The 15,687-nt window shown below is 40.5% G+C and overlaps 1 protein-coding gene across 1 annotated transcript in view; it reads right to left on the bottom strand.

The window, feature by feature from the left end:
* LOC149940394 (carbonic anhydrase 2-like) overlaps window positions 1–6,358 on the bottom strand; it is a 51,077-nt gene extending 44,719 nt beyond the window's left edge. Inside the window, exons 1-2 of the mRNA XM_090179227.1 lie at window positions 6,190–6,358; window positions 3,871–3,948 (exon numbers count right to left, since the gene is read on the bottom strand). Coding sequence (XP_090035353.1) covers window positions 3,871–3,948; window positions 6,190–6,358 — 247 coding nt within the window. The remainder of the gene's footprint in view (window positions 1–3,870; window positions 3,949–6,189) is intronic.
* Window positions 6,359–15,687: the final 9,329 nt, after the last annotated feature.

Consider the following 15,687-nt stretch of genomic DNA (forward strand, 5'->3'; position numbering starts at 1 on the left):
GGGTAAAAAAAGAGAAGAGCGCGAGTGGGCTCCAGTCTCGGGCCAAAAAAAGAGAAAAGCGCGAGTGCGAGCCTCTCTGGCAAAAAACAGAATAGCGCGAGCGTGGGCTCCAGTCTCGGGCCAAAAAAAGAGAAAAGCGCGAGTGCGAGCCTCTCTGGCCAAAAATAGAAGAGCGCGAGCGTGGGATCCAGTCTCGGGTAAAAAAAGAGAAGAGCGCGTGTGGGCTCCAGTCTCGGGCCAAAAAAAGAGAAAAGCGCGAGTGCGAGCCTCTCTGGCAAAAAACAGAAGAGCGCGAGCGTGGGCTCCAGTCTCGGGCCAAAAAAAGAGAAAAGCGCGAGTGCGAGCCTCTCTGGCAAAAAACAGAAGAGCGCGAGCGTGGGATCCAGTCTCGGGGAAAAAAAGAGAAGAGCGCGAGTGGGCTCCAGTCTCGGGCCAAAAAAAGAGAAAAGCGCGAGTGCGAGCCTCTCTGCCAAAAAAACAGAAGAGCGCGAGCGTGGGATCCAGTCTCGGGTAAAAAAAGAGAAGAGCGCGAGTGGGCTCCAGTCTCGGGCCAAAAAAAGAGAAAAGCGCGAGTGCGAGCCTCTCTGGCAAAAAACAGAAGAGCGCGAGCGTGGGCTCCAGTCTCGGGCCAAAAAAAGAGAAAAGCGCGAGTGCGAGCCTCTCTGGCAAAAAACAGAAGAGCGCGAGCGTGGGATCCAGTCTCGGATAAAAAAAGAGAAGAGCGCGAGTGGGCTCCAGTCTCGGGCCAAAAAAAGAGAAAAGCGCGAGTGCGAGCCTCTCTGGCAAAAAACAGAAGAGCGCGAGCGTGGGATCCAGTCTCGGATAAAAAAAGAGAAGAGCGCGAGTGGGCTCCAGTCTCGGGCCAAAAAAAGAGAAAAGCGCGAGTGCGAGCCTCTCTGGCAAAAAAAAACAGAAGAGCGTGAGCGTGGGATCCAGTCTCGCGTAAAAAAAGAGAAGAGCGCGAGTGGGCTCCAGTCTCGGGCCAAAAAAAAGAGAAAAGCGCGAGTGCAAGCCTCTCTGGCAAAAAACAGAAGAGCGCGAGCGTGGGCTCCAGTCTCGGGCCAAAAAAAGAGAAAAGCACGAGTGCGAGCCTCTCTGGCAAAAAACAGAAGAGCGCGAGCGTGGGATCCAGTCTCGGGTAAAAAAAGAGAAAAGCGCGAGTGCGAGCCTCTCTGGCAAAAAACAGAAGAGCGCGAGCGTGGGCTCCAGTCTCGGGCCAAAAAAAGAGAAAAGCGCGAGTGCGAGCCTCTCTGGCAAAAAACAGAAGAGCGCGAGCGTGGGATCCAGTCTCGGATAAAAAAAGAGAAGAGCGCGAGTGGGCTCCAGTCTCGGGCCAAAAAAAGAGAAAAGCGCGAGTGCGAGCCTCTCTGGCAAAAAACAGAAGAGCGCGAGCGTGGGATCCAGTCTCGGATAAAAAAAGAGAAGAGCGCGAGTGGGCTCCAGTCTCGGGCCAAAAAAAGAGAAAAGCGCGAGTGCGAGCCTCTCTGGCAAAAAAAAACAGAAGAGCGTGAGCGTGGGATCCAGTCTCGCGTAAAAAAAGAGAAGAGCGCGAGTGGGCTCCAGTCTCGGGCCAAAAAAAAGAGAAAAGCGCGAGTGCAAGCCTCTCTGGCAAAAAACAGAAGAGCGCGAGCGTGGGCTCCAGTCTCGGGCCAAAAAAAGAGAAAAGCACGAGTGCGAGCCTCTCTGGCAAAAAACAGAAGAGCGCGAGCGTGGGATCCAGTCTCGGGTAAAAAAAGAGAAAAGCGCGAGTGCGAGCCTCTCTGGCAAAAAACAGAAGAGCGCGAGCGTGGGATCCAGTCTCGGGTAAAAAAAGAGAAAAGCGCGAGTGCGAGCCTCTCTGGCAAAAAACAGAAGAGCGCGAGCGTGGGCTCCAGTCTCGGGCCAAAAAAAGAGAAAAGCGCGAGTGCGAGCCTCTCTGGCAAAAAACAGAAGAGCGCGAGCGTGGGATCCAGTCTCGCGTAAAAAAAGAGAAGAGCGCGAGTGGGCTCCAGTCTCGGGCCAAAAAAAAGAGAAAAGCGCGAGTGCGAGCCTCTCTGGCAAAAAACAGAAGAGCGCGAGCGTGGGCTCCAGTCTCGGGCCAAAAAAAGAGAAAAGCGCGAGTGCGAGCCTCTCTGGCAAAAAAACAGAAGTGCGTGAGCGTGGGATCCAGTCTCGCGTAAAAAAAGAGAAGAGCGCGAGTGGGCTCCAGTCTCGGGCCAAAAAAAGAGAAAAGCGCGAGTGCGAGCCTCTCTGGCAAAAAACAGAAGAGCGCGAGCGTGGGCTCCAGTCTCGGGCCAAAAAAAGAGAAAAGCGCGAGTGCGAGCCTCTCTGGCAAAAAACAGAAGAGCGCGAGCGTGGGATCCAGTCTCGGGTAAAAAAAGAGAAGAGCGCGAGTGGGCTCCAGTCTCGGGCCAAAAAAAGAGAAAAGCGCGAGTGCGAGCCTCTCTGGCAAAAAACAGAAGAGCGCGAGCGTGGGATCCAGTCTCGGGTAAAAAAAGAGAAGAGCGCGAGTGGGCTCCAGTCTCGGGCCAAAAAAAGAGAAAAGCGCGAGTGCGAGCCTCTCTGGCAAAAAAGAGAAGAGCGCGAGTGGGCTCCAGTCTCGGGCCAAAAAGAGAGAAAAGCGCGAGTGCGAGCCTCTCTGGAAAAAAACAGAAGAGCGCGAGTGGGCTCCAGTCTCGGGCCAAAAATAAATAGATGAGAGCTAGCGTGAGTGCCGCCATCTAGCTCAATATTAAAGAGTGCGAGCTCGGATAAGTCGGTTTTTGCCCATCTCGGTATGAAAGGTATGGTAATTCTTCATATTATATTACTATAATGGTAATAAATGATTAATCTCATATTATAAATCTTTTGGTTTAACTTGTGCTATTGTGTATAACTATGTAATCATTGTAGTGAGGTTATTAACAAGCTGCTTTTTAAGCCTTTGTTATAATTAATCATGGATTTCATTTTATGATTTTAGAAAACCCTCCACCAACTGTCACCATGGTGAAAGTATGCTCCATTAAAGGATGTGTTAAGAATAAGGATTCCAATTACAAACTCAGCCTTCATTCAATTATAAAAACACCTTACATATGGAAGAAATAGAAAGATTTTTCGAATCATGTTTACGGACAGTGCACGCCTCTGCAGCTTACATTGTATGGAGTCGGATTATACAATAAGCACAAACAACACGAAGAGACTTCTTGCTGATATAGTGGCATCCATTTATAATAGTGTTTACGAACCAGAAGTTAAAAAGTCTAGACAAGAGCCAAATTTTAATTTTAACGAAAAAAGCCCATCAAACTGTACTACTCAGAATTAATCAAACGAATGTTACGACAGTCCTCAAAATAGCAAGAACAATACACCAAAGAAAGCAACTGCTACATCAACTAATAACGTTTTACTACAGACATTAATTCGACCATGAAGGCCATTACAATCAATGATTACCCCAGAAATCGAGGTTATTTCAACAAGTTTTAGTGGTACAGAGTGAGATTTTTTTTAGTCCACCAAGCTTAAATCGAAATAAAGCCAATTTAGATATAAACGTATCCACAACGTACACAAAGATAGCTCATTTTCAAAATGTTATCAAAAATATCTAGAGTGCCTGTTATGAAGATTTTAAAAGAAAGTGTAATCCCAATTTTCAAAAAGACTCGACCTTAGAAAATTGACTTACTAATTATATCCTAATTGACGAAAAAATGGAGAGTAGCGTAAACCACAATGTATTTTTATCAGTGTCAAGATAAAAATATCCAAGTGTCTGTCGAGAAAAAAATATCACACCAAGAAAATATTACTTTCAACTCGCAAGCAGGGAAGAATTATAACTAAATTAAAGAAGAAATTGGAAAATACTAAGGAAAAAGTTGCCAAGTTACATACAAGAACATTGGATTTCAAAACGAAGACAACCATTATTGGCAGTAGTCTTCTTTTCCAGATTTTCAAATTGAACAGAACCTGTGAATAAGATAACTTAAAAGGTTTTTTTAAAGGGAACAGCTCAAATCAATTGTACAGAATTCCAAAATCTCTGAAACGAGAAAGTGGTATATCGTCTCTTGTCAAATGCAGATTAAAAGTGAAATTTAACCAATTAACAAATGATTATGAAAAAGAAGGTTCGTTGGTCATTGATGAAAAAGCAAACAAAGCCGAGTATTTCTACGATTGACCTTTCGATATGTTTTTTGGTCCAAATTATATAGCACCAAACAAAGTTGGAGTCCCATTCTTGTTAGCTACCCACCTACTTTGCTTTATATTCCAAGGCCTAGCAAAAGACATAAGAATTCCTGTTGCATATTTTTTTGCCACCAGATTGAATGGAGTTTATCCACAGAAATTTACTGTTCAAGTAATTCCAGAAGTTGAAAAAGCTGGGTTCACGGTCTTTTTACTAATCGGTGATAATGCCAAATCTAATGTTTCTGTTTTCAAATTATTTGGAAAAAACGTGCTTCAGCTTGAAGTTCCTCATCCTATAGACAACAATAGAGAATTTTTGTTGACCTTTGACCAAAGTCATATATTAAAGAATCTAAGAATCCAATTTTTGCAACGAAAATTCATGTACATCATGTTCACGCTATTGTCAGTATTTAGGAAGCGCTTTCGTCCGTTTTCATCCAATCATCCCGTGTGCCCTCACCTTCGTGTCTGATTCATCGTTGTCGAGAATATACCAACGTTTTAATTTATCAGCGGAGGTGACTTTGCGGTAAAACCTTTGCGCATATCCACTATCTGATATCGATCATAATTCAGTTTCTTGGTCACAATATATGGACCGCGTTATTTAATTCTCGTTTTTCTCGGCTCACCCGTAGCCTGGGTTTCTGAGCGCACTACTACTAGGTTTCCGGGTTGATATACTTGAGCTTCGGCTCTTCTAGCGTTATATCGTTGGCGCCGTCATTGTTGATCTTCTCGTATCCGGTCAATTGCTTGTTTTCGTCGTTTCATAATATCTTCGTTGAATGTTTCTTGAACCTCCGTCGCCAACGTTACACCCGTTGGATTTCGTGATATATAGTTAAATATTAGGGAAAATGGTGCACTCTACGTAGCTTTGTTAAAAGTGTTATTTATACGACATTGCACTTGGTAAATTCGTTGATCCCAATCTCGTTCGTCTTCGCGTTGCCATAGAGAAGCGATAGGTGGTATAATGGTTCGATTGTACCTTCCAACTTGTCCGTTGCCTCTCGGGGTAGCGGGGGCGTTTTAAACATGGCTGATATTCACTACCTCGCAAAAAGACTCGAACTTGTGACCAGTATAAGTGGTACCTTGGTCCATGATTACTCATTTTGGGGCACGAAATACGCTGACTAAATCTTCCATGAATTTCGTCGCAAGTCCATGCCAGTGTTTCCAACTGCTCGTAACCGAGTAGACTTTGTAAAACCATCTACACCGACAATTAAGTGACAGTTTCCTTTAACACTTCTGATAAAGGCTCCTAAATGATCAAGGTGAACGGTATGGAACGGTTCGCCTACTTCCTTTATGGAATGAAAGAAAACGGGTTGTTTTCCAGCTGGTATTTTCCTATACAGACACTCTAAACAAGAGGAAATATATACGGGATTTACCAAGAGTTTTTTCAGGGCGCCGCCATTGCGATACGTTATATTGTTGATGGTGGCGCTATCTATGACCAACTGAGAGAACTATTATCGTTCGTACGCTTATGATTTGTCATAGAGAAATAATTATCTATGGATTTGTCTACGTTTACATTTGAGCTTAGAACTGTTTTTTTTTATAATATTTAAAAACTTGAAAACCTAATCATTCAATAAAAATAATTATAGAAATCCAGGTAGATACTGTTCGGTAATTAACTGTGTAAGTACAGATAAAAATTTGATGATTTGGAAAGCCTCAGAGTGCAATATTCACCGAGATTGCCAAAGCTTACCATTAGCTAAAAAAGATTGTCCCTGCCTTGTTCCTTATGGTTTCCACTTTTTCCGTCGGGAAGAAGCCGAAAAACGTAAATGGATTCGCGCACTACAAAGAATGGATTATTATCCAAAGAGAAGATCTTCGGTAATTACGGATATGTTCTAGCTTTTGTTACACTTACTAATTTTCTTAACTTCTACGTATGTTCACTACATTTTGTGGAAGGACGGCCTACCAAAAACTATCCTAAAGCCCGTCGCACACTGGACGGTTGCTCCTCCTAGCTACCGTTGCTGGCACCGGCAACGTTGCTCGTATCGGCGACAATATATCGCACATTACAATAGCCTAAACTGGCACTGACGCTGGCGACCAGCTGTTCAACTTGCCTGAACATTTTGACGCTCCTCTCAGCTTCGGTCTCTGACGTCACTACATTCCTACACTTTTTATCCATTAAGCATACGGGAAAAGGGGTACACTAGGTTTTTCCGCCAAAAAGAGAGATCGCACCACGCCACGAAACACTTGGATATGTTTTCTTTTTGTTAAATTTAATTATTATCAACAGATGGCATAATGTCAATTATTTTTTAAAATAATGAGGGGCGTGAAAATGCAATGAACGATGAAAATGACTGTAATAGTTTAGATTGGGTGAAAAATTTATGTATTTCCATTACCAAGGCCTAAATCATTTTCTTAAAATATTTAACTCTTTAATAGCCCGGTTTTTTCATATTTATAATATAATAAACGCACACCTACTTTAAAATATCACAAAATTATTACAATATTTAAAGATAAATGAAATCAAAATAGCTATATTAAACGATATTTATGCCCGCGCGACAGACACGACGGATATCAAAACAAGCGACTACGCGCGTATCCGATAGTGTTCCTGTTTTCTACAGTAGCGACCAGCTAGTGTGCGATTCGCCGAAAATGAAGCCAGCGCCAGCGTTCTCTCGCGCTGACGACAAAATCGTGTTTTGAAGAAAAATGATATCCGGCGCCAGCGTCAACTTGGAGAATTTTTTTCCAGTGTGCGACGGGCTTTATCCTAGCCAACATCTTGGTCATCATTACCATGTATCACCTGGCAGGCGTATTTTGAAAAGAAAAGCCACAGCTCTGACTAATTTTCAGATAGATGCCGAACTAAATGATATCAGCTCTAGCCTTCATCCAAATAGAGAAGAGCGTCGTGTTCACACAAGTTTCGAAGACAGAATAAGCAGCGAAGTTGGAACCAGCTTTAATACAAGCAGCAAAGTTGAAACCAGCTTTAATACAAGCAGCGAAGTTGAAACCAGCTTTAATACAAGCAGCAAAGTTGAAACCAGCTTTAATACAAGCAGCGAAGTTGAAACCAGCTTTAATACAAGCAGCGAAGTTGGAACCAGCTTTAATACAAGCAGCGAAGTTGGGACCAGCTTTAATACAAGCAGCAAAGTTGAAACCAGCTTTAATACAAGCAGCGAAGTTGGAACCAGCTTAATACAAGCAGCGAAGTTGGGACCAGCTTTAATACAAGCAGCAAAGTTGAAACCAGCTTTAATACAAGCAGTGAAGTTGGAACCAGCTTTAATACAAGCAGAAAAGTTGAAACCAGCTTTAATACAAGCAGCGAAGTTGAAACCAGCTTTAATACAAGCAGCGAAGTTGGAACCAGCTTTAATACAAGCAGCGAAGTTGGGACCAGCTTTAATATAAGCTGCAAAGTTGAAACCAGCTTTAATACAAGCAGCGAAGTTGGAACCAGCTTAATACAAGCAGCGAAGTTGGGACCAGCTTTAAAACAAGCAGCAAAGTTGAAACCAGCTTTAATACAAGCAGCGAAGTTGGAACCAGCTTTAATACAAGCAGCAAAGTTGAAACCAGCTTTAATACAAGCAGCGAAGTTGAAACCAGCTTTAATACAAACAGCGAAGTTGGAACCAGCTTAATACAAGCAGCGAAGTTGGGACCAGCTTTATACAAGCAGCGAAGTTGGGACCAGCTTAATACAAGCAGCGAAGTTGGGACCAGCTTTAATACAAACAGTGATGTTGGGACCAGCTTTAATACAAACAGCGAAGTTGGGACCAGCTTAATACAAGCAGCGAAGTTGGGACCAGCTTAATACAAGCAGCGAAGTTGGGACCAGCTTAATACAAGCAGCGAAGTTGGGACCAGCTTTAATACAAACAGTGATGTTGGGACCAGCTTTCTAGAGAAAATGAGCAATATTGAATCCAACTTCAACTCTAATAAAGGTGAAGAAACCGTTGCTTCAAATTCAGTAGAAGTTCTATGTGAATGTAAGAAAAAGGGCAAAAGTGTAACTATTGGAACACAGTGGGAAAATCCTAGTATGATAGATCACGGCTACTTTTTACTTGGTCCCAGAAAACCTGAAATTGAAAAATTTAGCCGGAGTACCCAGATAGACATGCATGACTATGAAGACCTTCTCAATACCAAGGATTGCAAGTTTTTCACTGGTTTAGATTTGGTACATTTTACTTTGTTAGTAAAAATTTTATCAAATCTAAATTTAAAGCCTCCGTGTGCCCTGAAGATAACTGATCAAATCCTTCTGGTTTTAAAGAAACTGAGACTGAACCTGTTGTTTCAAGATTTAGGCCGAAGATTCCATATTTCATTGGCTGGGAGGATATTTAAATTTTGGTTAAATATTATGTACGACCCTCTTAAGGACATTGTATCCTGGTTACACAGGGAAACTTTTCGAAGTACTCTACCCAGTGCTTTCAAAATTATTTACCCCAGAACTACTTGTATTATTGACTGTTCGGAAGAATTCGTACAGAGGCCAAGAAAACTTACGAGAAGACGACCCGAGGTGGTTCTCACCGATTTGGTTCAAAGTTGGGGGATTGTTAGACCTAGATGTAACATGAAACTCGTTAAAGGGGAAAGTTACGTTGGGCTTCCGTTTTGCCATGGCAACCAAAAATGTTTTTGACAACATAAAATAAGAAAAAGTCTATGTAAAATAACATGCGAAAATGAGAAATTATAAGGGTCCCCCCCCTCCTGTGCAAAACTTCAATTAATCAAAAACAATTTTTTAAAAAAATAAAAAAATAATAAATTTAACATTTTTGGATTACTTTGGACGAATAGGGGGGAATAAAAACCATTTTGGGTGAACTCGAGCGAATTTGAATAAATACGTCGAAATTTTAGGTATAAAACAAAATATTTGTAAAACTTATGCCGTGATAACTGCCATATATTTTCGCCGATAAATCTTAAAATTTCTACATTACATTATCTGCACGATGTAAACAGATTTTTAGATTTCGATAGAAAAACGACGCTATTTTATAAAATGGCGGATACAAATATAAATCATGGTGCAATAAGTTAGGTAATTTGTATCCGATTAACCTAAGATTTTCTACGATACATTATCTGCCCGAATGAATTCGTACTATAGATTATTATAGAAATCCGACACCATTTTGGAAAATTATTGGTAATTTGGGAAATAATTGGTAATTTGGGAAATAATTTGTTATTTTGGAAATTATTGGTAATTCTTGAAACTAATGGTAATTCTGGAAACTATTGGTAATTCTTGAAACTAATGGTAATTCTGGAAACTAATGGTATCTCGGGAAATTATTGGTAACTCGGGAAATTATTGGTAACTCGGGAATTTATTGGTAACTCGGGAAATTATTGGTAACTCGGGAAATTATTGATAACACGGGAAATTATTGGTAACTCAGGAAATTATTGGTAACTCGGGAAAAGTTTTAGTAACTCGGGAAATTATTGTTAACTAGGGAAATTATTGATAACTCGGGAAATTATTGATAACTAGGGAAATTATTGATAACTCGGGAAATTATTGATAATCGATAATTTTTCTAATAACAATCAAAAGATATATTGTTATGCGCTATTTTGCATACGGCAGATTTCAAATTAATGGACAAATAATTTCGGCAGTTATCGCATTATGAGATTGATATCTGCCATTTTGTAAAATGGCGTCATATTTCTATCACAGTGTAAGGGGCTTATTTACTCGATCAGATAATGTAATGTAGAAAATTTCACGTAAATTGACAGATAATTTCGGCAGTTATCGCATCATAATTTATATTTATATCCACCATTTTTCAATGGAAAAACCATAGGTCTAATTAACTCGGGCAGATAATGAAACGTAGAAAATTTATGATTAATCGACGAACTTATCGCACGATGAGTTTTATTGATATCCACCATTTTCCAAAATGATGTCGGATTTCTATAAAAATCTATAGTACGAATTCATTCGGGCAGATAATGTAACGTATAAAATCTTAGGTTAATCAGATACAAATTACCTAACTTATTGCACCATGATTTATATTTGTATCCGCCATTTTAGAAAATGGCGTCGTTTTTCTATCGAAATCTAAAAATCTGTTTACATCGTGCAGATAATGTAATGTAGAAATTTTAAGATTTATCGGCGAAAATATATGGCAGTTATCATGGCATAAGTTTTACAAATATTTTTTTTTATACCTAAAATTTCGACGTATTTATTCAAATTCGCTCGAGTTCACCCAAAATGGTTTTTATCCCCCCTATTTGTCCAAAGTAATCCAAAAATGTTAAATTTATTATTTTTTTTATTTTTTTTTTAAATTATTTGCACAGGGGGGGGGGGGGGACCCTTATAATTTCTAATTTTCGCATGTTATTTTACATAGACTTTTTCTTATTTTATGTTGTCAAACACATTTTTGGTTGCCATCGCAAAACGGAAGCCCAGCTTAACTTTTCCCTTTAACGGGTTTCATGTTACATCTAGGTCTAACAATCCCCCAACTTTGAACCAAATCGGTGAGAACCACCTCAGGTCGTCTCCTTGTTAGAGCTAGAGCTGTGACGTATAGCAATTATAAGAGTCATAATACGCTGAAATTTACTACGGTCATAGCACCTTCAGGCTTTATTATGCAAGTGCCCAGATGTTACGGAGGTCGTGCCAGTGATAATTTTATCACCAGAGATTCTAGAATTTTTGGTTTACTGCGTCCTGGTGATGAGGTAATTATGAACTAAAGAGTCTGGCGCTTGGCTAAACGCCCTCCCGTCGCCGTCCTTGGGTACTCATTTAACCAACGACTCTTTCCGCATCGCAGTCGGTATTCGCTTAGGCGCCCGGATCTGTGTTCCCCACATTTGCAACTGCGGAAGCCAGGTGGATTCCCTCGGCACTCACGGGCTTAGTTGTAAAAAGAGCGCTGGTCGCCTTTCCCGTCACGGTTCCGTGAACGACACTATAATGCGAGCGCTTGTTTCCGCGGGTGTTCCATCTATTCTCGAGCCCCCAGGCCTATCGCGGGACGACGGGAAACGTCCGGATGGGATGCACAGACCCCCTTGCGAGAATCGGTACATTTTTAAAGCGGTGGCCGTTGAAACTCTCGGCTGGTTCGGTCAAGAAGGCTTAGGTTTAGTTCACGCCATTGGCCGTCGTCTGAACGACGTAACCGGTGAGCCGCGTTCGGTTCAGTTCCTTCTCCAACGAATCGCTATCGCGATTCAGCGAGGCAACGCGGCATCAATATTAAACACCTTTCCTCCAGGGGCTTCCCTAGAGGATTACCTCTATTCTTTGTAAATTTTGTAAATATTGGTGAAATAAATTTTTTGAGTTTACATATCACATGTAACTAATATTCCAACTTAAAATATGTTAACGTCTCAAAACGTCCACGTTTTTAAAAAAAATGTATTACCTAATCACGGATATCTTCTTCGCTATTTTCTGCATATTTTAAGTCATTATTAAGCTACCGTGATACGGTCATAATGGATTTATTTGAACTAATACCCTACTGATAAAATAGGTGATGAAGACTTAGATTTTATAAACGTAAAGTTAAACATTCCAGCATTTACGCATAAAAAACAACATTTAGAAGAAGAAGAGGTTACACGTACAAGGAGAATTGCAACAGTCAGAATTGAAGTTGAAAGAGTAATTGGTAAACTTAAGTGTTTCAGTATTTTAAAATCAGTTTTACCATTGCATTTCTACAAAAAAAGTAGATTAAATTGTTACAGTTTGCGCTGCCTTATGCAATTTACAGCCATCTATCAGCAAAAAACCAGAAGCTAAGTATCTACATTTGTACTTAAAAGGCCAAGGATTTATTCTGTCTGTTTGCCTTTCCCGCAGCACAAATATCCTGGTGATAGGCCAACCTGCCTGTTTAAAGCTCGGTAGTCAATACAAATACGTTCTTCGCCATTCTTTTTTTTTACTTTAAGAATAGGACTCGCGAATGGAGAGATTGAATTTCAGCTCTTCTATTTTCGCCCTTACTCGTTCACGTTCGGAGAAGCGTTACGAAGGTTGACGAAGTTAGTTCAATTTTAGCGACCACCTGGTCGGTTCGTCCAAGTTCATTCAAATTTTCAGCGAAGCAATCTCGAAACTCGTTTATGAGATCTAGTAACGCTGGTTTTTCCAATTCAGAGACGTTTGATTCAATCTGAACTTCATCCATCTAAATCGAACGGCGTTTTACTTCTGTTGCCAAGACGTAAAATTTTGCTTCGTCACTTTCGATACCTTTATAACTCTCTAATTCCTTATCATCGCATAGTTCCGCCTTCGCCAGTTTCTCGTTCGCTTGAATAATAATTGGATGCGTTATGGAAGTCTCCTTTTTCTTGTCGACTGATACTATACATCGTGGTATGCAAAACTCCTGACCTCGTTTTAGTCTCATTTGTAAATCTACAAATAGGTCTAAATTTTAACATAACATGTCAGTCGTGTAGGTATCCACAAAACCTACATGGTTGACTGGTATTACCGAGATGTTCTTGGCCCACAGATTGACAGCTGGCTTAGATAATTCTCGAACGTTCATTTTTCCGAGACATTTATCTTCGTCTTCGTCTTCATGTTTTTCGTTGAACAATCAATGTTCTTTCTTCTGACTACCGTTACGTGATTTTGTTCTGTAAATGTCTGACCAATAAGTAATGGTACATCTTGGTTGGTATCAGGAACAATATAAACTTCTACTGAAGCGTCTGCTTCATCCACGCTCAGCTTTGCCATACACTTGACAATGGGTTTCGTTACACGAAAGCTGTAGCCGCTCATTACCATTCCTATAGGAGCTTCCTCAACATCTAACTCAAATCGTTTAGCGTTACTTTATCTAATTAGCACGCATTTGCTTCCTAAATTGACGTACGATTTAATTGATTTGCCGTTAATTTTCGCTTCCATAAAATACTTGAAATTTCGATCTGTCTTAAGGTCCTTCTCTTCTATGCAAAGATTATTTTTGACGTCAGTCGATTTATTTGGGCATTTACTGGTTTCGTGGACAAATCCGCTTACAAGTGTCACAGCTTGGTTTCTTTGGAGGTTTCGGGCACTCTTGTCCCATGTGCCCATACGTGGGGCAATTAAAACAAAGTGGCTCTTCCTGTTCGTTAAATTTAGGTTTCCTTGCCGACTTAGAGTGGTTAGAATTCGTAGACTGAGAACTTGCGCCTGCCCCTGAACTTTGGGTTTCTTTCCGTTGACCTTCACTTGAATTCCGTGACGAGTGAGGTTTCTCGTTTGCCTTCTCAGATCTGCTATTTGAAAGTTTCATTCGTTCCTCCCGCTGTTTGACATACTTACATGTAAGTAACTCCTGTGGATCTGCCTAGTCTCTCATGCTCAAGGTCGTAATTAAATGATCATCGTTTAGTCCAGTAATGATGAATTCTCTTATTTCTTCATCCGACACCCCACAGAGTCTCACCTTTGCAATCTTGTACTTTAAATGATTCGTCTTTACTCTTAGTCCTTTCCTACATTTCCTTGTAAAGATATGGGATTTTTTTTATTATTACGCAGGAATTAATTATTAGAAGTTTCATTTAAACCAAGGAATACCTCTGCGTATTGTTCCATACCAGAGTGACTGAGAAAAATCATATAACCTCGGGCAGCAATCGAACCTTCGACCTTTGGGTTACCGTCCCAACGCCACTACCATTGGACTACCGAGGCCACGAATCATCAGGCCTTGGACATCCAATTTAAGAATGACTCGTTCTGGTTCACATTATGGACGGGAGAGCGTGATTAATAGTTGTCATTTTGTTCCAACCGTACGTAAGGGCGATTTCATCGACTTTATTTAGCCAAGCCCCATTGTTTGATTGGGCGATTTTTCTGGGTCAAACGTTGGAATGAGTTTCCTCGCTTCATTGTTTTGGTTTTCGGATTCGCAGCTACTGCACTTTGCACCGCAGTTGCAATCGCAGTTTGCATCATTTGCTGGAAATCAGCAATTGAAACATACCTTGGTGGCGCAGACATAGTTGCTGGAAATACTTTCGGTCTTCGTGTAACGACTGATTTACCTTTAGGCTTTATAACAAAAGATTTCTGTTTCGTGGAATTTGCTGTAGTGTGCTCTATGACCTTGGAAATATCTTAACGGCCTTTTTATTGGTTATTTCATTTGGCGGGTTTCCAATGGGATTTTCCAATCGAAATGTGTTTTTACACACTGTCAAACAATTAATATTTAAAGGTTTTTGCTCTTCAAAGCTAGTGGTATTTTTTAGAAGTCTTGAGAAATTTTTGGTTCTTGAATCTTTATTCAACTTATTTAACTAAATAGTACAATGGGTGTTAAAGTACATTCAAAGCAAAAGATTATCTTCATTGAGTTTTTAGAAGCAAACACTAATTTTGTGTACACGAATTTCATGAAGGCAAAATATGATGCAATGCGGATTAAATTGAACGGACAGTTTAATAGTTGCGGATTGGGACACTCCAAAATCGTTGAAAAACGGAAAAAGGTACTTTTCAATTTAAATAAACTTTTAACTAAAATTTCTATAAAATTGACTATTTGCTTCACTAGGCATTTTCAGCGTGCGCTCGAACATTCGACCTAAGTCATCGAAGGCCTTAAAGGGAAAAACTGGCGGTGAACCGCATTCCGAGCCTATAACGGATTTGGAGTAAAGGCTTCTTTCCGTCATTGGCGAAAGGGACAGTCAATGGGCTTGGTCCTGTGGTCGAAGCGAGTTTTGGGACTCCCGCTGCACCAACATCAACTATTAGTATCCCGCCGCAGGAGGAGCCAGCGCCATCTTATATCCAATTGGATGCATGCATGAGGTCGATGTGTAATAAGCCATGGTTGTTGAGGAGCTGATGGGGTCCAGCGAAAATGAAGACCTTGTTGGTAACATTTCGGAGAAAGTAGTTGAATCTGCAAAAAGTAATTTTTTACTCTTTGTTTTTTTGGCAAAACCTGTCACAAATTCATAGAATTCAATGAATCGACAGAAGCCTTTAAAGCTGCAAACAGGTGGACCCCCTACGATAGAGCAGCAGCTTCATTGGATGCTTCGCAAAATGAAGAGATTTGTGGCATCAAAATAGCACTTAACAAAATTGCTACTTCCTATTTATCGAAGAAATAGGTTAAGTGAATACAAACGGCCCGTTTAAGGGCCCTCGGACAGTTAGATATCATCAAAACAAAGAGTTTCAATTTTTGAATAAATAAATCGTCACGCAAGAAAACTTAATAGTGAGGACGAGCTTTTTTAAAATTTAAAACTCGTATTTTTGTCTAATGATACTTGAAGTTACGATCTATTATCTTAAATAGACTAATATCGTTGAACATTTGCGGAGTATGTAGCCTTATTGTGGCAAGTGTTGAAAACTTTCTTGCGCATGGCCAAAACACGCTTTTCTACAATACATAAAATATTACTCTT

The sequence above is a fragment of the Leiobunum rupestre genome, chromosome 6 (genome assembly GCF_980474605.1).
Source record: "Leiobunum rupestre chromosome 6, qqLeiRupe1.1.hap1, whole genome shotgun sequence".
In the NCBI taxonomy this organism is placed as follows: Eukaryota; Metazoa; Arthropoda; class Arachnida; order Opiliones; family Sclerosomatidae; genus Leiobunum; species Leiobunum rupestre.